A 20,114-nucleotide genomic window follows, 5' to 3' on the forward strand; every position below is an offset into this window, starting at 1 on the left:
AGCAGTGGAGAAGGTGGAAAGTTTAAGTTCCTCGGCATACGCATCATGGACAAACTGAAATGGTCCACCCACACAGACAGTGTGTTGAAGAAGGAGCAACAGCGCCTCTTCAACTTCAGGAGGCTGAGGAAATTTGGCTTGTCACGTCAAACCCTCACAAACCTTTACAGATTCACAATCGAGAGCATCCTGGCAGGCTACATCACCGCCTGGTACGGCAACTGCACCACCCACAAACGCAAGGGTCTCCAGAGGGTGGTGCGGTCTGTACAACACATCACCGGGTGTACTACCTGCCCTCCAGGACACCTACAGCATCCGATGTCTCAGGAAGGCAACAAATATCATCAAGGACAACAACCACCCGAGCATCTGCCTGTACACCCAACAACCATACAAAAGGCGAGATCAGTACAGGTGCATCAAAGCTGGGACCGAGAGACTGAAAAACAGCTTCTATCAGACTGTTAAACAGCCATCACTAACACAGAGAGGCTGCTGCCTACATACAAACTTGACATAATTTTAATAAATTGATCACAACTCACTTTAATAATGTTTACATATCTTGCATTACTCCTCTCATATGTGTATACTGTATTTTATACCATCTATTGCATCTTACCTATGCCACTCTGTCATTGCTCATCCATATATTTATATGTATATATTCCTATTTCATTCCTTTACTTAGATGTGTGTGTATTAGGTAGCTGTTGTGGAATTGTTAGATTACATGTTAGATATTGCTGCACTGTCGGGAACTAAAAGCAGAAGCATTTCGCTACAATCGCAATAACATCTGCTAACCATGTGTATGTGACCAATAAAATGAGATTTGATGTCCTATGGTCATTTATTTGTCAGTATCCGGTTCTAGAAGTGCAACAGAGTGGACGGGCTATCTACCCTAACTCCACCCCTCGTTACTTGCATTCTTTGAACATGCACGAGAACGCCTCCTCTCAAATGGTCGCTTGTCGCTTTAGTGTTAACACTCACTGCGCCGTGTCGCTCTGCTACTCATCAACCCTAGATATAGGTACGGGGGCGAGAAGTATTTGAACTCAACGTCAAACGCTAAATGAACTCAGACAGCCAGTGACAAGTGGGAGAAGTGACAGTCAAGAAGCTCGACTTTTGGCTAGCTATAGTTACTATTATAATTAGGCACCAAGTTACTTTAGCATAATGTCGTTCATTATGATGAAGAAAAAGAAATTCAAATTTAAGGTAGATTTCGAGTTGGACGAACTATCTTCTGTTCCCTTTGTTAACGGGGTCCTGTTCTGCAAAGTACGACTGCTAGACCGTGGCTTTACAGAAGAGTCCTCTCGGTAAGAACGTCTTTCCTATTTTTAAGCAGCGTACAGAGAGGTGAGAGCGATAACTGCTGGCAGTAGTGGCATTGTTAGCCAGATACAGCTAGCAGCTATAGTTAGCTAACTAACTTCACCCTCTAGCTAGCTAGCTAGCTTAGTCACGAAGACAGTGCGGTGCATGTGAATAATGTGCTGTGTGTAAGTTAATAGCTAACAATGTCTCTCTTCGTGTATTAACGTTATTCAATATGTAGCCTGGTATTTCTACCTGTGTGTTATTTTGATGTAGTTTCCATGGTAACTCGTCTGCCTTCTAGTTCTGAGTGAGTGATTGACACAGCAAAACACCCTCAGTCACGAGGCCCACTGTCAAACATGACTTGCTTCTTCTGTCATATCTGACATTTTATGTAGCCTACCTTAAAACGTCTGGCAACTTAAGGTCAGTATTAACGTTCGCTAGATTCCATTTCCCACTCTGAAATGCCAAGGAAAAGTAATGGATTTGCTTATCATTTTGTTAAAACCGATATTCTAATATCTCCTAGTTTAGACTGGCTAGGGTCTTATTGATCAGACTAGTTGAAAAAACGTGGAAATCCCCAATCCAACCCTGTTTTCATGGTACATTTGGAGATTTTACATTTGGGAGATTTTACGCATAGTGAACTCTATAACAAACACACATTCAACACTTTGCTGGAAAATGTATATTTTTCTTACAAGTAACATGTTTCAAGAACCCCATCATATGAGACTTTTTAAAGGGTGTCCCATACATTACCTAAAACCTCATTATCCCACTCAACATCAGTTGATGCAACAAGAACTACTTGCTCTCCAAGGATCCAGAGCCATTGAGATGGCTAGACATATATTGTCTAAAAACTAGTTTCGAATCAGTTAAAGATTGGATCAGTCAAGTCACGTTTAACAGCGTCTAACTCATTTCTCTCATGTTACCCATTCACCATTCCTTCCTGTTTAGACTCTGGAACATCCCCTCCTCAGAATTCAGGATAGGACTTTGTCCGTAGCATTTGAACACACAGACTTGTTTTCCCTAGAGAGAACTGATCTAACAGCTCCAACGGATCCTTGTGGTATTTTAAGAGATTCACATGTCAAGCCACTCAACCGCACTGAGTAGGACTGCACTTAAATGAGTCAGTCACTGGAAAGTAGTGGACACAACTGGAGCACGTGCTAGCTCTTAATGTTCGACTCGGTTGGCATTCCCAGAGGAACTGCCTGCATTTGTCCAATTATGTAAATGTACCATACTGTACGTAGCCATGACTCAAGCCATTGTCTTGTTATTTTTAACCTGTGAAGAGGTTTTGATTGAGTATCTTGTTAGAGAAACATGTTTTTTCTGCTCTATTAATATTATACGTTTCCTTAGGCTCATTGGAACACACACACCGACAGGCCATTGGCCTCCTCAGTCACTGAATGTGTGATTGAGTTGAAAGAATGGAGAAGGCGGCACTGAGTGATGTGATTATTTAAAAGCCTTTTTACTAGAATACCTGTCTGCTTTGGTCGACAGCCGATGTCTGTTCGACCACTCCTTGAACTCTCTCTAATGTTCTATGAGGGAAGTCTAACCGTTACCCAGTTGAGAATTGTGTGTGTGTGTGTGTGAATTCTGAAAGTATTTAGACCCCTTCCCTTCTTCCACCTTTTGTTACGTTACAGCCTTATTCTAAAATGGATTAAAAAATAATATTCTTACCCCATGATGACCAAGTGAAAACAGGTTTTCAGAAGTACCTTATTTACATAAGTATTCAGACCCTTTGCTATGAGACTCGAAATTGATCTCTGCTGCATCCTGTTTCCATTGATCATCCTTGAGATGTTTCATCAACTTTATTGGAGTCCACCTGTGGTAAATTCAATTGATTGCATATAATTAGGAAAGCCACACACCTGTCTATATAAGGTCCCACAGTTGACAGTGCATGTAAGAGCAAATACCAAGCCATGAGGTCTAAGGAATTGCCCATAGAGCTCCAAGACAGGACCATGTCGAGGCACAGATCTGGGGAAGGGTACCAAAACCTTTCATTGAACATTGAAGGTCCCCAAGAACAAAGTGGCCTCCATCGTTCTTAAATGGATGTTTGGAACCCCCAAAACTCTTCCTAGAGCTGGCTGCCCGGCCAAACAGCAATCGGGGGAGAAGGTCTTTGGTCAGGGAGTTGACCAGGAACCTGATGGTCACTCTGACAGAGCTCCAGAGTTCCTCTGTGGAGATGAGAATTCACAGTCCCATCATTACTTTGAGACATGAAGGTCAGTCAATCCAGAAAATTTTAAGTTTCTTCAAGTGTAGTTGCAAAAACCATCAAGCGCTATGATGAAACTGGCTCTCATGAGGACCGCCACAGGAAAGGAAGACCCAGAGTTTCCTCTGTTGCAGAGGATAAGTTCATTAGAGTTAACTGCACCTCACATTGCAGCCCAAATAAATGCTTCAGACTTCAAGTAACAGACACACCTCAACATCAACTGTACAGAGGAAACTGCATGAATCAGGCCTTCGTGGTTGAATTGCTACTAAGAAACCACTACTAAAGGACACCAATAAGAAGAAAATACTTGCTTTGGCCAAGAACTACAAGAAAAAGACATTAGACCGGTGGAAATCTGTCCTTTGGTCTCATGAGTCCAAATGAGATTTTAGGTTCCATCCGCCGTGTCTTTGTGAGATGCAGAGTAGGTGAACGGATGATCTACGCATGTGTGGTTCCCACCGTGATGCATGGAGGAGGAGGTGTGGGGGTGCTTTGCTGGTGACACTGTCTGTGATATATTTAGAATTCAAGGCTCACTTAACCAGCATTGCTACCACAGCATTCTGCAGCGATACACCATCCCATCTGATTTGCACTTAGTGCGACTATCAATGTTTTTCAACAGACAATGACCCAAAACAAACCTCCAGACTGTGTAAGGGCTATTTTACCAAGAAGGGGAGTGATGGAGTGCTGCATCAGATGACCTGGCATCCACAATCATCAGACCTCAACCCAATTGAGATGGTTTGGGATGAGTTGGACTGCAGAGTGAAGGAAAAGCAGCCAACAAGTGCTCAGCATTATGTGGGAACTCCTTCAAGACTGTTGGAAAAGCATTCCAGGTGAAGCTGGTTGAGAGAATGCCAAGAGTGTGCAAAGCTGTAATCAAGGGAAAGAGTAGCTACTTTGAAGACTAAAATATATTTTGATTGGTTTAGCACTTTTTTTGGTTACTACATGATTCCATATATGTTATTTAATATATTTGTCTTCACTATTATTCTACAATGTTGAAAATAGTAAAAATCAAGAAAAACCTTTGAAGGAGTAGGTGTCCAAACTTTTGAATGGTACATATATATGCCATTCAGCAGATGCTCTTATCCAAAGCGAAATAGTCATGCGTGAATACAACAAAGTTTTTCACCTGCATTAATGCTGAAGCACCTTACATATCACTTGCTCTAAAGAGCCAATGCATAGTGTTCTTCATTCCCGGAGCCTACTTCTGTCACTGTGAGGGGCCAGAAGCGCAGAACACTGCCGTCACAAATCTATAATTCACTTAGCCTAGCCTACATCTATTTATGTGAGACTACTCCATAGGAAGGGAAAGAGCATGGGGAAGTTTGTTTTTACTTCAAGGCTTTTATGTTCCATGTCTCATCTCTCGCACACAGGATCTTCTCATTGACTGTGTTCTTTGTTGACAGCCTAGATTTATCTTAGCCATTAATCAGATCAGGGGATGAATGTGTACTGTACCTAAACATTCCAATCAACTGTCACACAGTTCTGTTTTTTTGTTGTTGATTGTACTGCTACTAACTTTGTCTTCTCCAGGGAGCAGGTCCAGGCTAACTGTGTGTGCTGGAGGAAGAGGTTCTCTTTCCTGTGTAAGATGAGTGCCAACGCTGGGACAGGAGTACTGGACCCCTGTGTGTGTCGGGTGTCTGTGCGCAAGGTACAGGACTCACTACAACAATGCTGCCAAAGTTATGTGAATGCTATGTCAAGTTCAACTGCTAAAATATGTCTACCACTTGGTCAACTACAGGCTGTCAAGATGTCAATCACTCTTAAGACTATTGCTACAAAATCTGTGTTTTGAGATCGAATGTGGAGATGTACTTGTAGCAGACAAGGATTGTTTGTTTGATGGATAACACTTTTTTTTTTTGTCATTTTAGGAAATGAAGGGTGGAAAGACCTTTGCCAAGGTAATCTTTTTGCTTTTGAATTCAGTCAATGACCATCTTGGCATGCTGACATTTTAAAGTACATACATAACAGAGCATTCTTATCATAATGCAAATCATAGTTAGTCATTCACCGCCTGAAAGTAACTTGTCCATTGTTAGTAAAGGTGAGGTTAAAGAGTATAGTTAGCCTGTTACTGCGAACTTCCGTCTTTGGTTACTGATTGCTGTTTAACACTTATCTGTCCTTAAGCAGTCATTAATCCTTATATGGCAATAACTAAAGAATGACGTCACTACCGCATGACTCATTCTTAAAAGGGAAGTATATTGAAAGTAGGGCTGTTGCGGTGACTGTATTACTGCCACACCGGCGATCACTTGTCAGTAACACAAGAAAATGACATAACGATAGTGAGGCTATTACAGGGGGTACCGGTACCGAGTCAATGTGCAGGGGTACAGGTTAGTTGAGGTCATTTGTGAAGTAACTATGCATACTATAGATAACAAACTGGGAGTAGTAGCAGCAGTTTTTAAAAAAAAGGGAGGGGGGTGTCAATGTAAACAGTCTAGGTAGCCATGTGATTAATTGTTCAGCAGTCTTATGGCTTGGGGGTAGGAGCTGTGAAGGAGCCCCTTGGTCCAAGACTTGGCTCTGATGCTGCTGGTGGTCATTAGTAGCCTACCAAACTTGCTAACTGCCTGGTACTCAGCACTCTATTGTCCCTCTAATCACTCTGACATCAATGCAAATGTGATCGGAAAATCTAATCAAACACTTCATGATAGTCGATGTTGTGCAACGTTTCAATAGGCTATGCAATTGCATTAGAAAACAGAGTGATGGCCTCTACTAAATAGAGGAGGATCCCATCAGCTTTCTATAGACTAGGCCTAATATATTTATTTCTCAACTTTCCTAATATTAAGCACATTGCTTTTCTTAACAACAGTATCATAGCCTACCTGACTGGCATGAAAATGAACCACGGGAAAAGAGTCCACTATTCGCTATTTAAGTGCATAGATGACATGCATTTTTTTTTTACGCTGCCCTTGTTTCGAGACAGGTACATGATAATGGTCCGTTCTAAATCAAAACAAATTTCACACATATAGTATTTAGTACAAGATTAAATCAAGAATAGTCTGAGTGACAATATTAGCCTAAGTGTGAATTATATATCATAACTTGTGAATGATACCCAGCATAAGAAATTGCCATTACATGCATAATCGCATTTGCGGTCATTTTTGATAATGGTGTTTCCCCGCTAATAGAACATTCACACTCTTTTAAGAAAGAGACACTGACCACTACTAACTACAGCTGGGTTAGACAGACCCCTACAACAGCATGGCTAGTGCCATGTACGCATTGCTGCGCTTATAATATGAATAAATAGCATAATAATTTATCAACATTTTAAGCTAGTGTTCTGATCTGTTGCATCAGCCACATTGTGTAAAAAACTTTTTTTTAATGCTAGTGGTTGTATTAATGTCCCCAGACTGTTTGGAATATTTATTTCTCTCACAGAATAGGTCAACTTTTGTACTATGGTGATAGTAGATTGACATAAGCTAGGACTTTTGCTATTCATTAGGCCTACTCAACTTGTTGGCTGACAAAGTAATTGTGGACAGTTTTTCCCAATATCTTCAATATGCACCTCGGAATTGGATAAGGAGGTGCGCAGTTACCTTCCCGATGTGTCTGTCTTCACTTGTAGCCTGTGAGAAAGACCTGATCACGTGATGGAGATGTGAGTGAGAGGCTATTCGGAGCGCGCAGTGCTCGGGGTGAAGAGCACAACGCAGCACTCCGGGCCAAGGGCACAACGGCCACTAGCCGCAAAAGGCATGGATTTTTAAAAAAGTTTTTAGGTTGTGTTACGGCCACAAAGGGGATGCCGCCGTGAAATTTGAGGCATTATCAAGTGCTTGATAAATTGTGAATGAGAGACTGATGAAGTGTGTACAGCCTGCACAAAGAAACAAAGCAGAGCTCATGCCTTTCAAGCTACTTTTTTCAAATCATCATTAGTCGCGTCATGCAGCCTTACAATGTATTAAAAATCAAAACATAGAGCCTAGCGTTTGTAGAACAACTTAAGTTGCTCCTATATGCTTCATTTAGAGTTATTAATGATCTATTTCTTTGTTAACCGCTATTCTGTACGTTTTTTTATCATGCTTCTTTAGACCTAAAATAAATAATGGATTTATTGTGAAGGTGTAGGCTATATTACATGGATGTACAAGACTTTTTAAAATGTTATGTAGATGTTCCAAAGGTCTACATAAGTAGGCTATGCGTGGAAGCCAGGAGGTGCTAAATGTGTTAATGGTCAATTACCAGGAGTTATTTGCTTGACAATCACCGGCTTCTGAATGTAATGGTTAAAGACCACTACAATAGCTCCTTACAGATGTGATTGTTAGAAACAGAGTGCTCTGTATTAGAACTCTATGGAACTGAGGCTCTGAAAAGCAATTACCATAAACCTGAATAGATCTGTTCTCTCTATTCTGCAGCTGGGTTTTGCTGACCTGAACCTGTCAGAGTTTGCTGGCTCTGGTAGAACGACGCGCCGATGCCTACTAGAGGGTTACGACACCAAGAACTCCAGACAGGACAACTCTATACTCAAGGTACACTTCAGTACAGTTAGACAAGCCTCCAAAACATCTACTGTATAGGATGTGTGTATGACACTGGAGTCTGTCCTCCTCTGCCCTAGTCCACTTGGCTCTGTCCTATGACTCTAGAATGAGGAGACCTACTTGTCTACACAGGGATCACTGCTCTTAAAGGACTGGATAGATGAAAGAAATACACGGATTAGCCTACACAACGTCAGCTATCCAGTCTCACTAATGAGTGTTTATGAGGGAGAGGAGACCAGGAAGGGAACCATGTGAGAGTATTGGGTCATAGCCAACATACCCAAGTATTGGCACACATTGGGAGTAAGCACATGGTTAGCTATCACCCTCCACGGCCCCCTAGTCACCATTCAGGATTAGGTATTCTAATGATGCAACTGCTCTAACATGTACGTGAAGACGGGCACCTCTGAGCCTGTGATATTGGAGAAGTACCTGTGTCATGAATGTATATTGTACATGCTTCGGGTAGAATTTGTACTTCGACACAGGTCTAGGATCACTTCATCCTATTTCGTATTGCCTGTGGATGTGCATGAGCCGTGCTGCCATTTTTTTTGGGCTGACATTGTTTTTGTCACCTCTGTCACAGGTTGTCATTAGTACACTGCTCATGTCTGGGGACCCCTGCTTTAAAACGTAAGTGCACCTTTCATTACCGTCTTTGTTCCATCCTTCTGGTGCGTTGCACTTCACTTATTTTGGATCAGTGGTACAACTGCAGGATTAGCTTATCGGAAATGAATGCAGTTTTGGCCCATTATTCAGTGAAGGTAAGTAGGAAACATTGATGTGACAGACAGAAGTCTGCATCTGGCCAGACCACAGACACACAGAGCAAACCACCAACCTACATATGCATTCAGCATCCTGTCTCTGAGTACACCCAGACACGGCTGCTATCTCTGGCTTTATGAAACAGAGTCACAGAAACACAGGGGGTTAATTACCGTCCCGTGTTTGTGAAAGTTCAAGCGTTGGCACAGTTTCCTCAGCACCACATGAACAATTTGAAGTCAAGTTATACTTGTGGACTCAAATCAAACCAACCTCTCCTGTTGAAAATGAATAGCAAGAGTTCTATTGTTTCGATATGATAAGAGAACTTCCTCACAGATTCTGTCTGTTAGAAAGGACTGATTTGAGCATGACGTGCCCACACACTCCTGGCGGCGCCTTTCCTTTGGACACCCTCGTAAACAAACACACACACACTGCATCACACTCTACTGCACCGCCCCAGTGCTCTCTCTCGGAACACGTCGCTCTATTGTCTGAATCCCACAGGAAACCGAATGGAATATAACGTTTATATTTCACCATGGAGGAGGGGGTGAAAATGGACTTAGAATCAGTCCTCACTAATGCAGTGAGTGTGGGAGTGTGGGAGGGTTGCCTTGGCCAATGCCTCTGATGACACAGTGGAGAGATTCTGGGAGAAAGCTTTCATGCAATCATGAAGTTCTGGTGTGCCTCAGTGTTCCTCGGTGTCCCCCACAGAGTGTGTCTGTCTTTTACTGAGCTTTCCTCCTACAGAATGTGACTCACACACAATGTGTGTGTTGGGAGTATTGTAAGAGCTCTGTAGAAGGGAAGGGGAAACTTACAAATTTGCCAATAACAGCTAGTTTTAAAGTATTTTGTCTGTAATGTACACCAGTAAGACTAGCTGTCGCCATTGGCGTCGACTAATGGGGATCCAAATAAATAAATAAAGAATATTTATTGGTCTATTATTAACCAATTTACCACCCGGTGCCCCTGCACATTGACTGTACCGCCTGTATATAGCCTCACTATTGTTATTTCACTGCTGTGTTATTTTTCTACTTGACACGTTTTTTTCTTAAAACTGCATTGTTGGTTAGGGGCGTGTAAGAATTTCACAGTGAGGTCTACCTACACCTGTTGTATTCAGCATTTCACAGTGAGGTCTACACCTGTTGTATTCAGCATTTCACAGTGAGGTCTACACCTGTTGTATTCAGCATTTCACAGTGAGGTCTACACCTGTTGTATTCAGCATTTCACAGTGAGGTCTACACCTGTTGTATTCAGCATTTCACAGTGCGGTCTACACCTGTTGTATTCAGCATTTCACAGTGAGGTCTACACCTGTTGTATTCAGCATTTCACAGTGAGGTCTACACCTGTTGTATTCAGCATTTCACAGTGCGGTCTACACCTGTTGTATTCAGCATTTCACAGTGCGGTCTACACCTGTTGTATTCAGCATTTCACAGTGACAAATAAGATTTGATGTGGTGGCAAGCTGAAACTTCCGCCCGTGCAAACAGGCTGAATTTAGAAGGTCCTGTGTAGATAGTTGCTGGTTGAAAATACAATCAGGAAATAACACTGATACATTTTTTTTTCTCACACTTTTACAGTTTTAGTTTCTATCAGCAAGAACAGAATTTTGACTGCACTGGTCCTTTGACTAACTTTGTCTCCTCCCAGTGTCTCTCTTTAAATGTCTCTCCCACTCTCTTCTTCTCCCTCACTTTCACGGTCTCTGTCTCTTGTATATCATTTGGTCTCTGGTATGTAATGTGAGTCCACCCGCTCTCCAATCTTGAGTTAGACCCGTTCATCTTAGAAATAAAAGAAGTGAGACCTGGTGGTTTCCTGTGTTGTGAAAGTGGGGTTATTAAAGAAGAACGTGAAGCTCCGCTAAACTGATACGGCTCATAAAATCCTCTTGCTAACAGATCAGCACTTCTGATAGGATATGATTCACATGTTCCAGTTCCACAGAAGAACTTTGCATTTAAAAAAAAATGGCTTTAAATGGATATGCCAATTATGGCTTTAGATGTTACATTAACATGTATTCAATTCAGCCACTGACTTTGAAATAACCATTTGGACAAACAAATTAAAGACTCAAACCAATCAACAACCATGCATGGTAGGGAGTAGTAGGTTTGGAACAGATGGTGTTGTTTGTAAAGCAGCTGATCGAGTCAGTGAAAGCAGTTGATGTGACTGACAATGTCCCTGCAGGCCACCGTCCACGGCCATGAAACTGGGCCTTCAGCAGGCTGAGGCAGAGTGTCTCCACGAAGACAGGAAGGGAGGGGACACACAAACACCCTGCCTCGCCGTCCCAGGTACACACACACACACACACACACACACACCCAAACACACACATACCTCCCGCCGGCTCTGTACACATAACACTTTGATTTACAAGGATTGCAGGATTAAACCCTGTTAATCAGTAATCATTAGTGCTAATGTTGTGTATTGACATTGCCAAAATATTGTACTGCTGTTCTCTCCTGCTCAGAGCCCCCAGGGAAGTGTGTATCTGTTCCTGATGAACTGGGAGCATGTGGCCATTCTAGAACGTCCAGCTACGCCAGCCAACAGTCCAAAGTCTCAGGTAGCTAGTAGCTACACGCCTCGTCTGAACCAAATGCGGATGAGAAAAGGCTATGACTTGTGTCATGAACTAAATAAGATATGAACAGTAGGCATGAATGTCTGAAAAGCTATAGCTTGCTGTCAAAGTTATGGTTCTTGTTGTGAAATCTGTGTCTCTGTTGTGTGGAGGGTAACATTACCTACTCGTTCCCCATAGGCTACAGCACAGGTCACTCGCGCTCTTCCAGCCTATCAGAGCTCACGCACAAGAGGAACCCCTCAGCAGGCTCCGCCTCGACGGGCATTGCAAGCATTCTTGAACCCAGAGAGGACCGGGGGACTGAGAGGGGGGAGAAGGAGGCCCGCTCTACACCCCCGGTCTCTATCACCTGTGCCTACTTCCCCGTGCCTGAATATCACCCCACCCCCGCAAAGAGCTCTGCCTCCGAGAGACTGAGCAGGTAATATTCACATACTTTGTTGAAAGAACAGAGATGAGTATCGCAATGTAAATCAACAGGAGTCTTTCTTTCCATCTCATCCACCAGTGCTTTTTTCCCCTTACGTGTGTGTGTGCCTTAGGCATCTGATGAAGCAGAACTCAGTGGAGTCTCAGCTGAAGAGAGTGGATGTTTTTTTGTCTTACGTGTGTGTGTGCCTTAGGCATCTGATGAAGCAGAACTCAGTGGAGTCTCAGCTGAAGAGAGTGGATGTTTTTTTGTCTTACGTGTGTGTGTGTGCCTTAGGCATCTGATGAAGCAGAACTCAGTGGAGTCTCAGCTGAAGAGAGTGGATGCTACCCGGGTGGATGCGGACGACGTTGTGGATAAGATCCTCCAGAGCCAGGACTTCAGCCACGGTCTACTGGACTCCAGCACTGAGGGTACGCTCACAAGCCCTGGCTTTAATTCAGAGGGTTAGGCTTAGTTCAGAGGGGAATTGGCAGTCTTTACCAAGGATCACCTTCAGTGCTTGGTTGTCTCCACCAAGTCTGTCCCCAAACAGTTTGATTAGCTGGTTTTAAGCATTAAACTTTCAAATAGCTCTTTGTTGACTGTTGCCGGGTGTTATCGTCCACCAGTAGCACCGGCCTGTACCCTACCTGCCCTAAGCTCTCTCCTGGTCCCTTACACTAAGTCTGAATTTGTTCTGCTTGGTGACCTAAACTGGGACATGCTTAAACCACCTGACCAAGTCCTAAACAATGGGACTCCCTAAATCTTTCCCAGACTATTACCAATACCACAAGGTATGACTCCAAACACCCAGAAATGGCTACTCTTCTTGATGTTATCCTCACAAATAATCCTGATAGGTATCAGTCTGGTGGTTTCCGTAATGACCTTAGTGATCACTGCTTTACAGCCTGTGTTCTTAATGGCTGCTTGGTGAAATGACATGTCCCGATTTGTCATAGACACTTGCTAAAAAACTTTAATGAGCAAGCATTCCTTCATGAACTGGCCTCTGTAAATTGGTATAGAATCAGCTTGATTCCCTCTGTCGAAGACACTTGAACCTTCTTTTTTGATATTTTCAATGTTGTTGTTAACAAACACACCTCCATAAAGAAAATAAGAATTATAAACCGGTTCAGCCCCTTGGTTCGACCGTAATCTTGCAGAGTTACTCCACCTCAAGAATTCCATTTGGCGAAAGGCACGGCACACAGCAAATGAGAAATAAGTGTGCTCAAAGTTTGGAAGGCCAAAGTTAGTTACTTTAAGGAGCAGTTCTCTCTCTGTGGGTCTAACCCCAAGAAGTTCTGGAAAACGGTTAAAGACCTGGAGAGTAAACCCTCCTCCTCACAGCATCCCATGTCCCTTAATGTTGATGATGTGGTTGTTACTGACAATCTTTAATCACCACTTCATTAAGTCAGGATTCCTATTTGACTCAGCCATGCCTCCTTGCCAGTCCAACATTTCCTCATCTCCCACCCCTTCTAATGCGATTAGCCCCGATGCTTCTCCCTCTTTTTCCCCTGCCCCGCTACAAAGTTTCTCCCTGCAGGCAGTCACTGAGTCTGAGGTGCTAAAGGAGCTCCTTAAACTTGACCCCAAAAAACATCTGGTTCAGATTGTTTAGACCCTTCTTTAAGGTTGCTGCCCCTATCATTGCCAAACCTGTCTCCAACCTTTTTAACCTGTCTCTCCTCTCTGGGGAGGTTCCCATTGCTTGGAAGGCAGCCACTGTTTGTTCTTTATTTAAACGGGGAGATCAGGCTGGTCTTAACTTATAGGTATATTTCTTTTTGCCCTGTTTATCAAAAGTGTTGGAAAAACTTGTCAATAATCAACTGACTGGCTTTCTTGATGTCCATTATTCTCTTTGGAATGCAATCTGGTTTCCGCTCAGGTTATGGATGTCTCACTGCAACCTTAAAGGTCCTCAATGATGTCACCATTGCCCTTGATTCCAAGCAATATTGTGCTGCTACTTGGTCTAAGCTTTTGATACGGTAGACCACTCCATTCTTGTGGGCCAGCTAAGGCATATTGGTGTCTCTGAGGGGTCTTTGACCTGGTTTGCTAACCACCTCTCAAAGAGTGCAGTGTATAAAGTCTGAACATCTGCTGTCTTAGCCACTGCCTGTCACCCCAAGGCTCGAACCTAGGCCCCACACTCTTCTCAATTTACATCAACAACATAACTCAGGCAGTAGGATGCGCTCTCATCCATTTATATGCAGATGATACAGTCTTATACTCAGCTGGCCCCTCCCAGCATTTTGTGTTAAATGCGCTACAACAAAGCCTTCTTTAGCGTCCAACAAGCTTTCTCTGCCCCTTAACCTTATTCTGAACATCTCCAAAACAAAGGTCATGTGGTTTGGTAAGAAGAATGCCCCTCTCCCCACCGGTATGATTACTACCTCTGAGGGTTTAGAGAGCTTAAGGTAGTCACCTCATACAAGTACTTGGGAGTATGGCTAGACTGTATACTGTCCTTCTCTCAGCACCAGTCTCAACGTCGACAGTGACGAGGCCAGCATCCCGGAGTCGCCTCTTCACTGTTGATGTTGAGACTGGTGTTTTAAAGGGTACTATTTAATGAAGTTGCCAGTTGAGGCATTTCTCAAACTAGACACTCTAATGTACTTGTCCTCTTGCTCAGTTGTGCACTGGGGCCTCCCACTCCTTATATTCTGGTTAGAGCCAGTTTGCTCTGTTCTGTGAAGGGAGTAGTACACAGCGTTGTATGAGATCTTTCTCAGAACAAGAATAGACTAATGAGTTTCAGAAGAAAGGTCTTCGTTTCTGGCCATTTTGAGCCTGTAATCGAACCCACAAATGCTGATGCTTCAGATACTCAACTAGTCTGAAGAAGGCCAGTTGTATTGCTTCTTTAATCAGCACAACAGTTTTCAGCTGTGCTAACATAATTGCAAAAGGGTTTTATAATGATCAATTAGCCTTTTAAAATGATTAACTTGGATTAGCTAACACAACATGCAAATGGAACACAGGAGTGATGGTTGTTGATAATGGGCCTCTGTATGCCTATGTAGATATTCCATAAAAATCAGCCTTTTCCAGCTACAATAGTCATTTACAACATTAACAATGTCTCCACTGTATTTCTGATCAATTTGATGTTGTAGTGAATCTGTTATTCAATGCGTTTGTATGGGCAGTAAAGGCCAAATCAGATTTTCCATAAAATAATTGTCATTTTTTTCGATACATCAAGGGGTCTTAAAATTTGAAATCAAATAGCAAAATGATCCTTGGTATGACATTCTTAAAACAATTCATTATAGTTTAGTAGAAACCTCCTCCCCTGGTTTAGACATGGATTAGACTAATGGGTTAACAGATTACTATATTTGCCATTTTGAAGTAACACATTTCTAGTTCTTTGCTGCTAAAGCAAAGTCCCACTATGCCATGCCTCTTTCTCATTGTGAATAACACTCTTGTCAATAACCACTTATTTTTAGATGGCTCATTGTTGGTTCCTAAGCAATTTTCGCAGCGCTGCAACCTTGCGTTGATTGACAGTAACTTACTTGTTTTTGCGTGTTACAGAGGAGGGGCTCAAGCTGTTTGTTGGTCCTGGTGGAAGCACGGCGCTGGGCAGCCAACACACCAGGTTGGTGACATTACCTAATGCATCAGAAATAGAATGACACAACAGGCACTGTCACTGATATTTCATCTTTTTTTTAACTGCACGAGGGCCAATCGATAGTTAAAGAATATTTGATTGATAGACTGTTTGTTGGTTGTGAAGAGTTGTTCAGTAATGCCCTTTCACTTGTTTGTGTGAGTTTTGGCTGGTGAGGTAACATGTGTTTATGTCTGGTGTTCTCTTTCAGGGTTGGGGCTGGGCCCTACGAGCAGGTGGTGATCAAACGCTAGCCCCCAGGGGGAGCGGACATGTGAGACTGCTTCCCCTAGTGTTAAAGGAAGAAGGTGACCTGAGGTTCATGTCAGCTTGTTTTTGAGAAGAAAGAGGAGGATATACAGTGCATTCGGCAAGTGTTCAGACCCTTTCCTTTTCGCACATGTTATGGCCTTATTCTAATGTTTTCCTCATCAATCTACAAACAATACCCCATAATGACAAAGTGAAAACAGGTTTTTAAAAAACAGAAATACCTTACCTACTGAATCCCGAGTGGTCCAGTGGTCTAAGGCGCTGTGCCACTAGAGATTCTGGGTTCGAGTCCAGGCTTTGTCGCAGCCGACTGTGGCTGGCTTCCGGTTTAAGTGGGCATTGTGTCAAGAAGCAGTGCGGCTTGGTTGGATTGTGTTTCGGAGGGCGCACAGTTCTCGAACTTCGCCTCTCCCGAGTCCGTACGGGAGTTGCAGCGATGAGACATGACTGTAACTAATTGGATACCAAGAAATTGGGGAGAATAATAGTAATGCCCTTTGCTATGAGACTCGAACTTAAGCTCAGGTCCATCCTGTCTCCATTGATCATCCTTGAGATATTTATAGAACTTGGTTGGTCCACCTGTGGTAAATTCAATTGGACATGATTTGGAAAGGCACACACCTGTCTATATAAGGTCCCACAGTTGACTGTGCATGTCAGATCAAAAAACCAAGCCATGAGGTCGAAAGGATTGTCTGTAAAGCTCAGACAGGATTGTGTTGAGGCACAGATCTGGGGAAGGGAACCAGAAGATGTCTGCAGCATTGAAGGTCCCCAAGAACACAGTGGCCTCCATCATTCTTCAATGGAAGAAGTTTGGAACCGCCAAGACTCTTCCTAGAGCTGTCCTCCCGGCCAACTGAGCAATTGGGGAGAAGGGCCAGACTCCCCCTTTGTGGTGAAGTGGCCAGACGGAAGAATGCTTCTCAGTAAAAGGCACATGACAGCTCGCTTGGAGTTGGCCAAAATGCACCTAAAGGACTCTCAGACAATGACAAACAAGATTCTCTGGTCTGTTGAAATTAAGATTAAACTCTTTGGCCTTAATGCCAAGCATCCCGTCTCGAGGAAACCTGGCACCATCCCTACGGTGAAGCATGGTGGTGGTGGCAGCATGCTGTGGGGATGTTTTTTAGTGGCAGGGACTGGGAGACTATTCAGGATCGAGGGAAAGATAAACAGAGAAAAGTACAGAGATCCTTCATGAAAACCTGCTCCAGAGCGCTCAGGACCTCGGACTGGGGTGACGGTTCACTTTCCAACAGGACAACAACCCTAAGCACACAGCCAAGACAACCCAGGAGTGGCTTCGGGACAAGTCGCTGAATGTCCTTGAGTGGCCCAGCCAGAGCCCGGACTTGAACCCAGTCGAACATCTCTGGAGAGTCCTGAAAATAGCTGTACAGCGACTCTCCCAATCCAACCTGATATCGCTTGAGAAGAATGGGAGAAACTCCACACATACAGGTGTGCCAAGTTTGTAGTGTCATACCCAAGAAGATACGAGGCTGTAATCGCTGCGAAAGGTCCTTCAACAAAGGGTCTGAATACTATATAATATATAATGTTCTCTCTATCCAGAGGGGGTAGTGTTTCAATCCTGCAGGCCTTATGTAACATTTTTAGATCGGTAGGAGAATACTGTGCTCTTACAACAAAAAGGGCTTGTGATTTTTTTTTAATGGAAGTCAAATGGTTCTAGGTTATTACTCTGGGAGGTATGTTGTAATTTACAGTTGTATGTTGCTGCTTGACATGTTCACTGTGTAAAATGTGCAGGGGGTGTAGTGGAGGACAGAAGTAAACAAAGTTGACCCAGCAATTTTTTTGGGGTGCAACAGTTTATCTACCTTTTGCGGAAAAATGCATTGAAAGTATAGGGATGGATCAGTTTATCAACAAATAAAAAAATTAACAAATGTGTGGTGTTCCACACGTGCGCACAGGTGTTTTTAACTGACAAAATGTGATCATTTCCCACAATGACCTTAAAACTGACTAAAGAACTATACACACACAGGTTGTGTGATGTCATCGACCTACAGGTGCCTGATTCTGTCGTGTGAACAAAGAGGAACTGACAGTATGTTTAGCTATACATGAAGACTCGAGCCGGGAATTAAGATTCTATAAGCAGCGGTATATGGTGCCAGATGGTGCCAGATGGTGAGAGAGAGGGAGGAGGAGTGTTAACATCAGATGGAGTTGACGATGTCCTTGTAACTGGATTAGTTACTAGACAGACCTGTAGGTTGGTGTTTAGGTGTTGAATCCTCAGCAAAACGGTTATATAGGAGCTTCACTATGATCCCAGTATTGCCAACAGTTCACGTGCTTTGATTTACCAAATTGTATTTGTGAGTATTTGGAGAGGCCTCCTTGTGCAGACATCAAATCAGATGTTTATTTTTTCAGAAAGCTTATTTTGATTCTGTAGTAGTAAGTAGGAGGGAAAACTGATTTAGGGACAGTGAACCTTTTGTTGATATTTTGCTCGTGGAAAGTGGGGCCCGGTTAGGTTCATTCAAGGAAAAATGGAGTCAGTCAAGTACAGTGATCAAACCAGGATGCTAGAGTTCTGACAAGCATCTGCAAGGCCAAATGTGACCTTTTGTTTAGTGCCTTGTTGAAATATTGTTTGTGGAGTTTATGTCCATGATGCAGTAAGTGTTGCCTCATTCAACCTCACAACAACTGGTCTGCTAATTGAATGTATTTGTGTATGTTGATACTGTGTGTATTTTATCGGTATTAATACAGATTAGAGAAGAGAAAAAAAATGTATTCAGATTTTCATAATGTAACATTTTTAATGACTTTTTCTTATTTGTCAATTTTACCACAAACTTTTTTATAGCATGTCTTTATGATGTTGGTGTACTACTTTGTTAGTTGCTTTTCTGGTTATTTCTGTAGATTGATGTTGCAAGTGCTGGTTCCACATTGTTTAATTTTCTAAATGTTGGAAGATGGTTATTTCAATACTGTATCCCAATTCACAAACACATGCTGTTGTACTGTAAAGTACTCTGTAAAAGAATAACAAATCATTTCCTTGCACGTATCCAGTGTATGTGACAATAAAACATCTTAATCAAACAATTCCATGTATTTAGTAAACAATGTTTTTTTGCTCAATCGTGTTTTTTTGTCTTTCCTCTGCTAAACTGTTGCCTACTCTTCCTTCCCAGCTATAAAAAATATATAATTAAAGTTTCTTGATTGCGTACACAGATTTGCAGATGTTCTAGTAGGTGAAGTGCTTATGTTACTAGCTCCGACAGAGCAGCAGAATGCTTATGTTACTAGCTCCGACAGAGCAGCAGAATGCTTATGTTACTAGCTCTGACAGAGCAGCATAATACTTATGTTACTAGCTCCGACAGAGCAGCAGAATGCTTATGTTACTAGCTCCGACAGAGCAGTAGAATGCTTATGTTACTAGCTCCAACAGGGCAGTAGAATGCTTATGTTACTAGCTCCAACAGGGCAGTAGAATGCTTATGTTACTAGCTCCGACAGAGCAGTAGAATGCTTATGTTACTAGCTCCAACAGGGCAGTAGAATGCTTATGTTACTAGCTCCGACAGAGCAGCAGAATGCTTGTTACTAGCTCCGACAGAGCAGTAGAATGCTTATGTTACTAGCTCCGACAGAGCAGTAGAATATGCTTGTTACTAGCTCCGACAGAGCAGTAGAATATGCTTGTTACTAGCTCCGACAGAGCAGCAGAATGCTTGTTACTAGCTCCGACAGAGCAGTAGAATGCTTGTGTTACTAGCTCTGACAGGGCAGCAGAAGTTACTAGCTCCGACAGAGCAGTAGAATGCTTATGTTACTAGCTCCAACAGGGCAGTAGAATGCTTATGTTACTAGCTCCAACAGGGCAGTAGAATGCTTGTGTTACTAGCTCCGACAGAGCAGTAGAATGCTTATGTTACTAGCTCCAACAGGGCAGTAGAATGCTTATGTTACTAGCTCCGACAGAGCAGCAGAATGCTTGTTACTAGCTCCGACAGAGCAGTAGAATGCTTATGTTACTAGCTCCGACAGAGCAGTAGAATATGCTTGTTACTAGCTCCGACAGAGCAGTAGAATATGCTTGTTACTAGCTCCGACAGAGCAGCAGAATGCTT

General features: G+C 42.8%; 1 protein-coding gene across 1 annotated transcript; it reads left to right on the plus strand.

The window, feature by feature from the left end:
- The first annotated feature begins 944 nt into the window (after positions 1-944).
- On the plus strand, positions 945-19,080 carry LOC118394901 (protein FAM102B-like). Its single transcript, XM_035788543.2, has 11 exons — positions 945-1,337; positions 5,192-5,312; positions 5,539-5,568; positions 8,089-8,205; positions 8,813-8,859; positions 11,227-11,333; positions 11,516-11,611; positions 11,810-12,053; positions 12,339-12,475; positions 15,624-15,687; positions 15,914-19,080. Exons 1-11 carry the CDS (start codon positions 1,192-1,194, stop codon positions 15,954-15,956), a joined length of 1,152 nt encoding a protein of 383 aa, XP_035644436.1. The 5' UTR covers positions 945-1,191; the 3' UTR covers positions 15,957-19,080.
- Positions 19,081-20,114: the final 1,034 nt, after the last annotated feature.

The sequence above is a fragment of the Oncorhynchus keta genome, chromosome 15, assembly GCF_023373465.1.
Source record: "Oncorhynchus keta strain PuntledgeMale-10-30-2019 chromosome 15, Oket_V2, whole genome shotgun sequence".
NCBI lineage: Eukaryota > Metazoa > Chordata > Actinopteri > Salmoniformes > Salmonidae > Oncorhynchus > Oncorhynchus keta.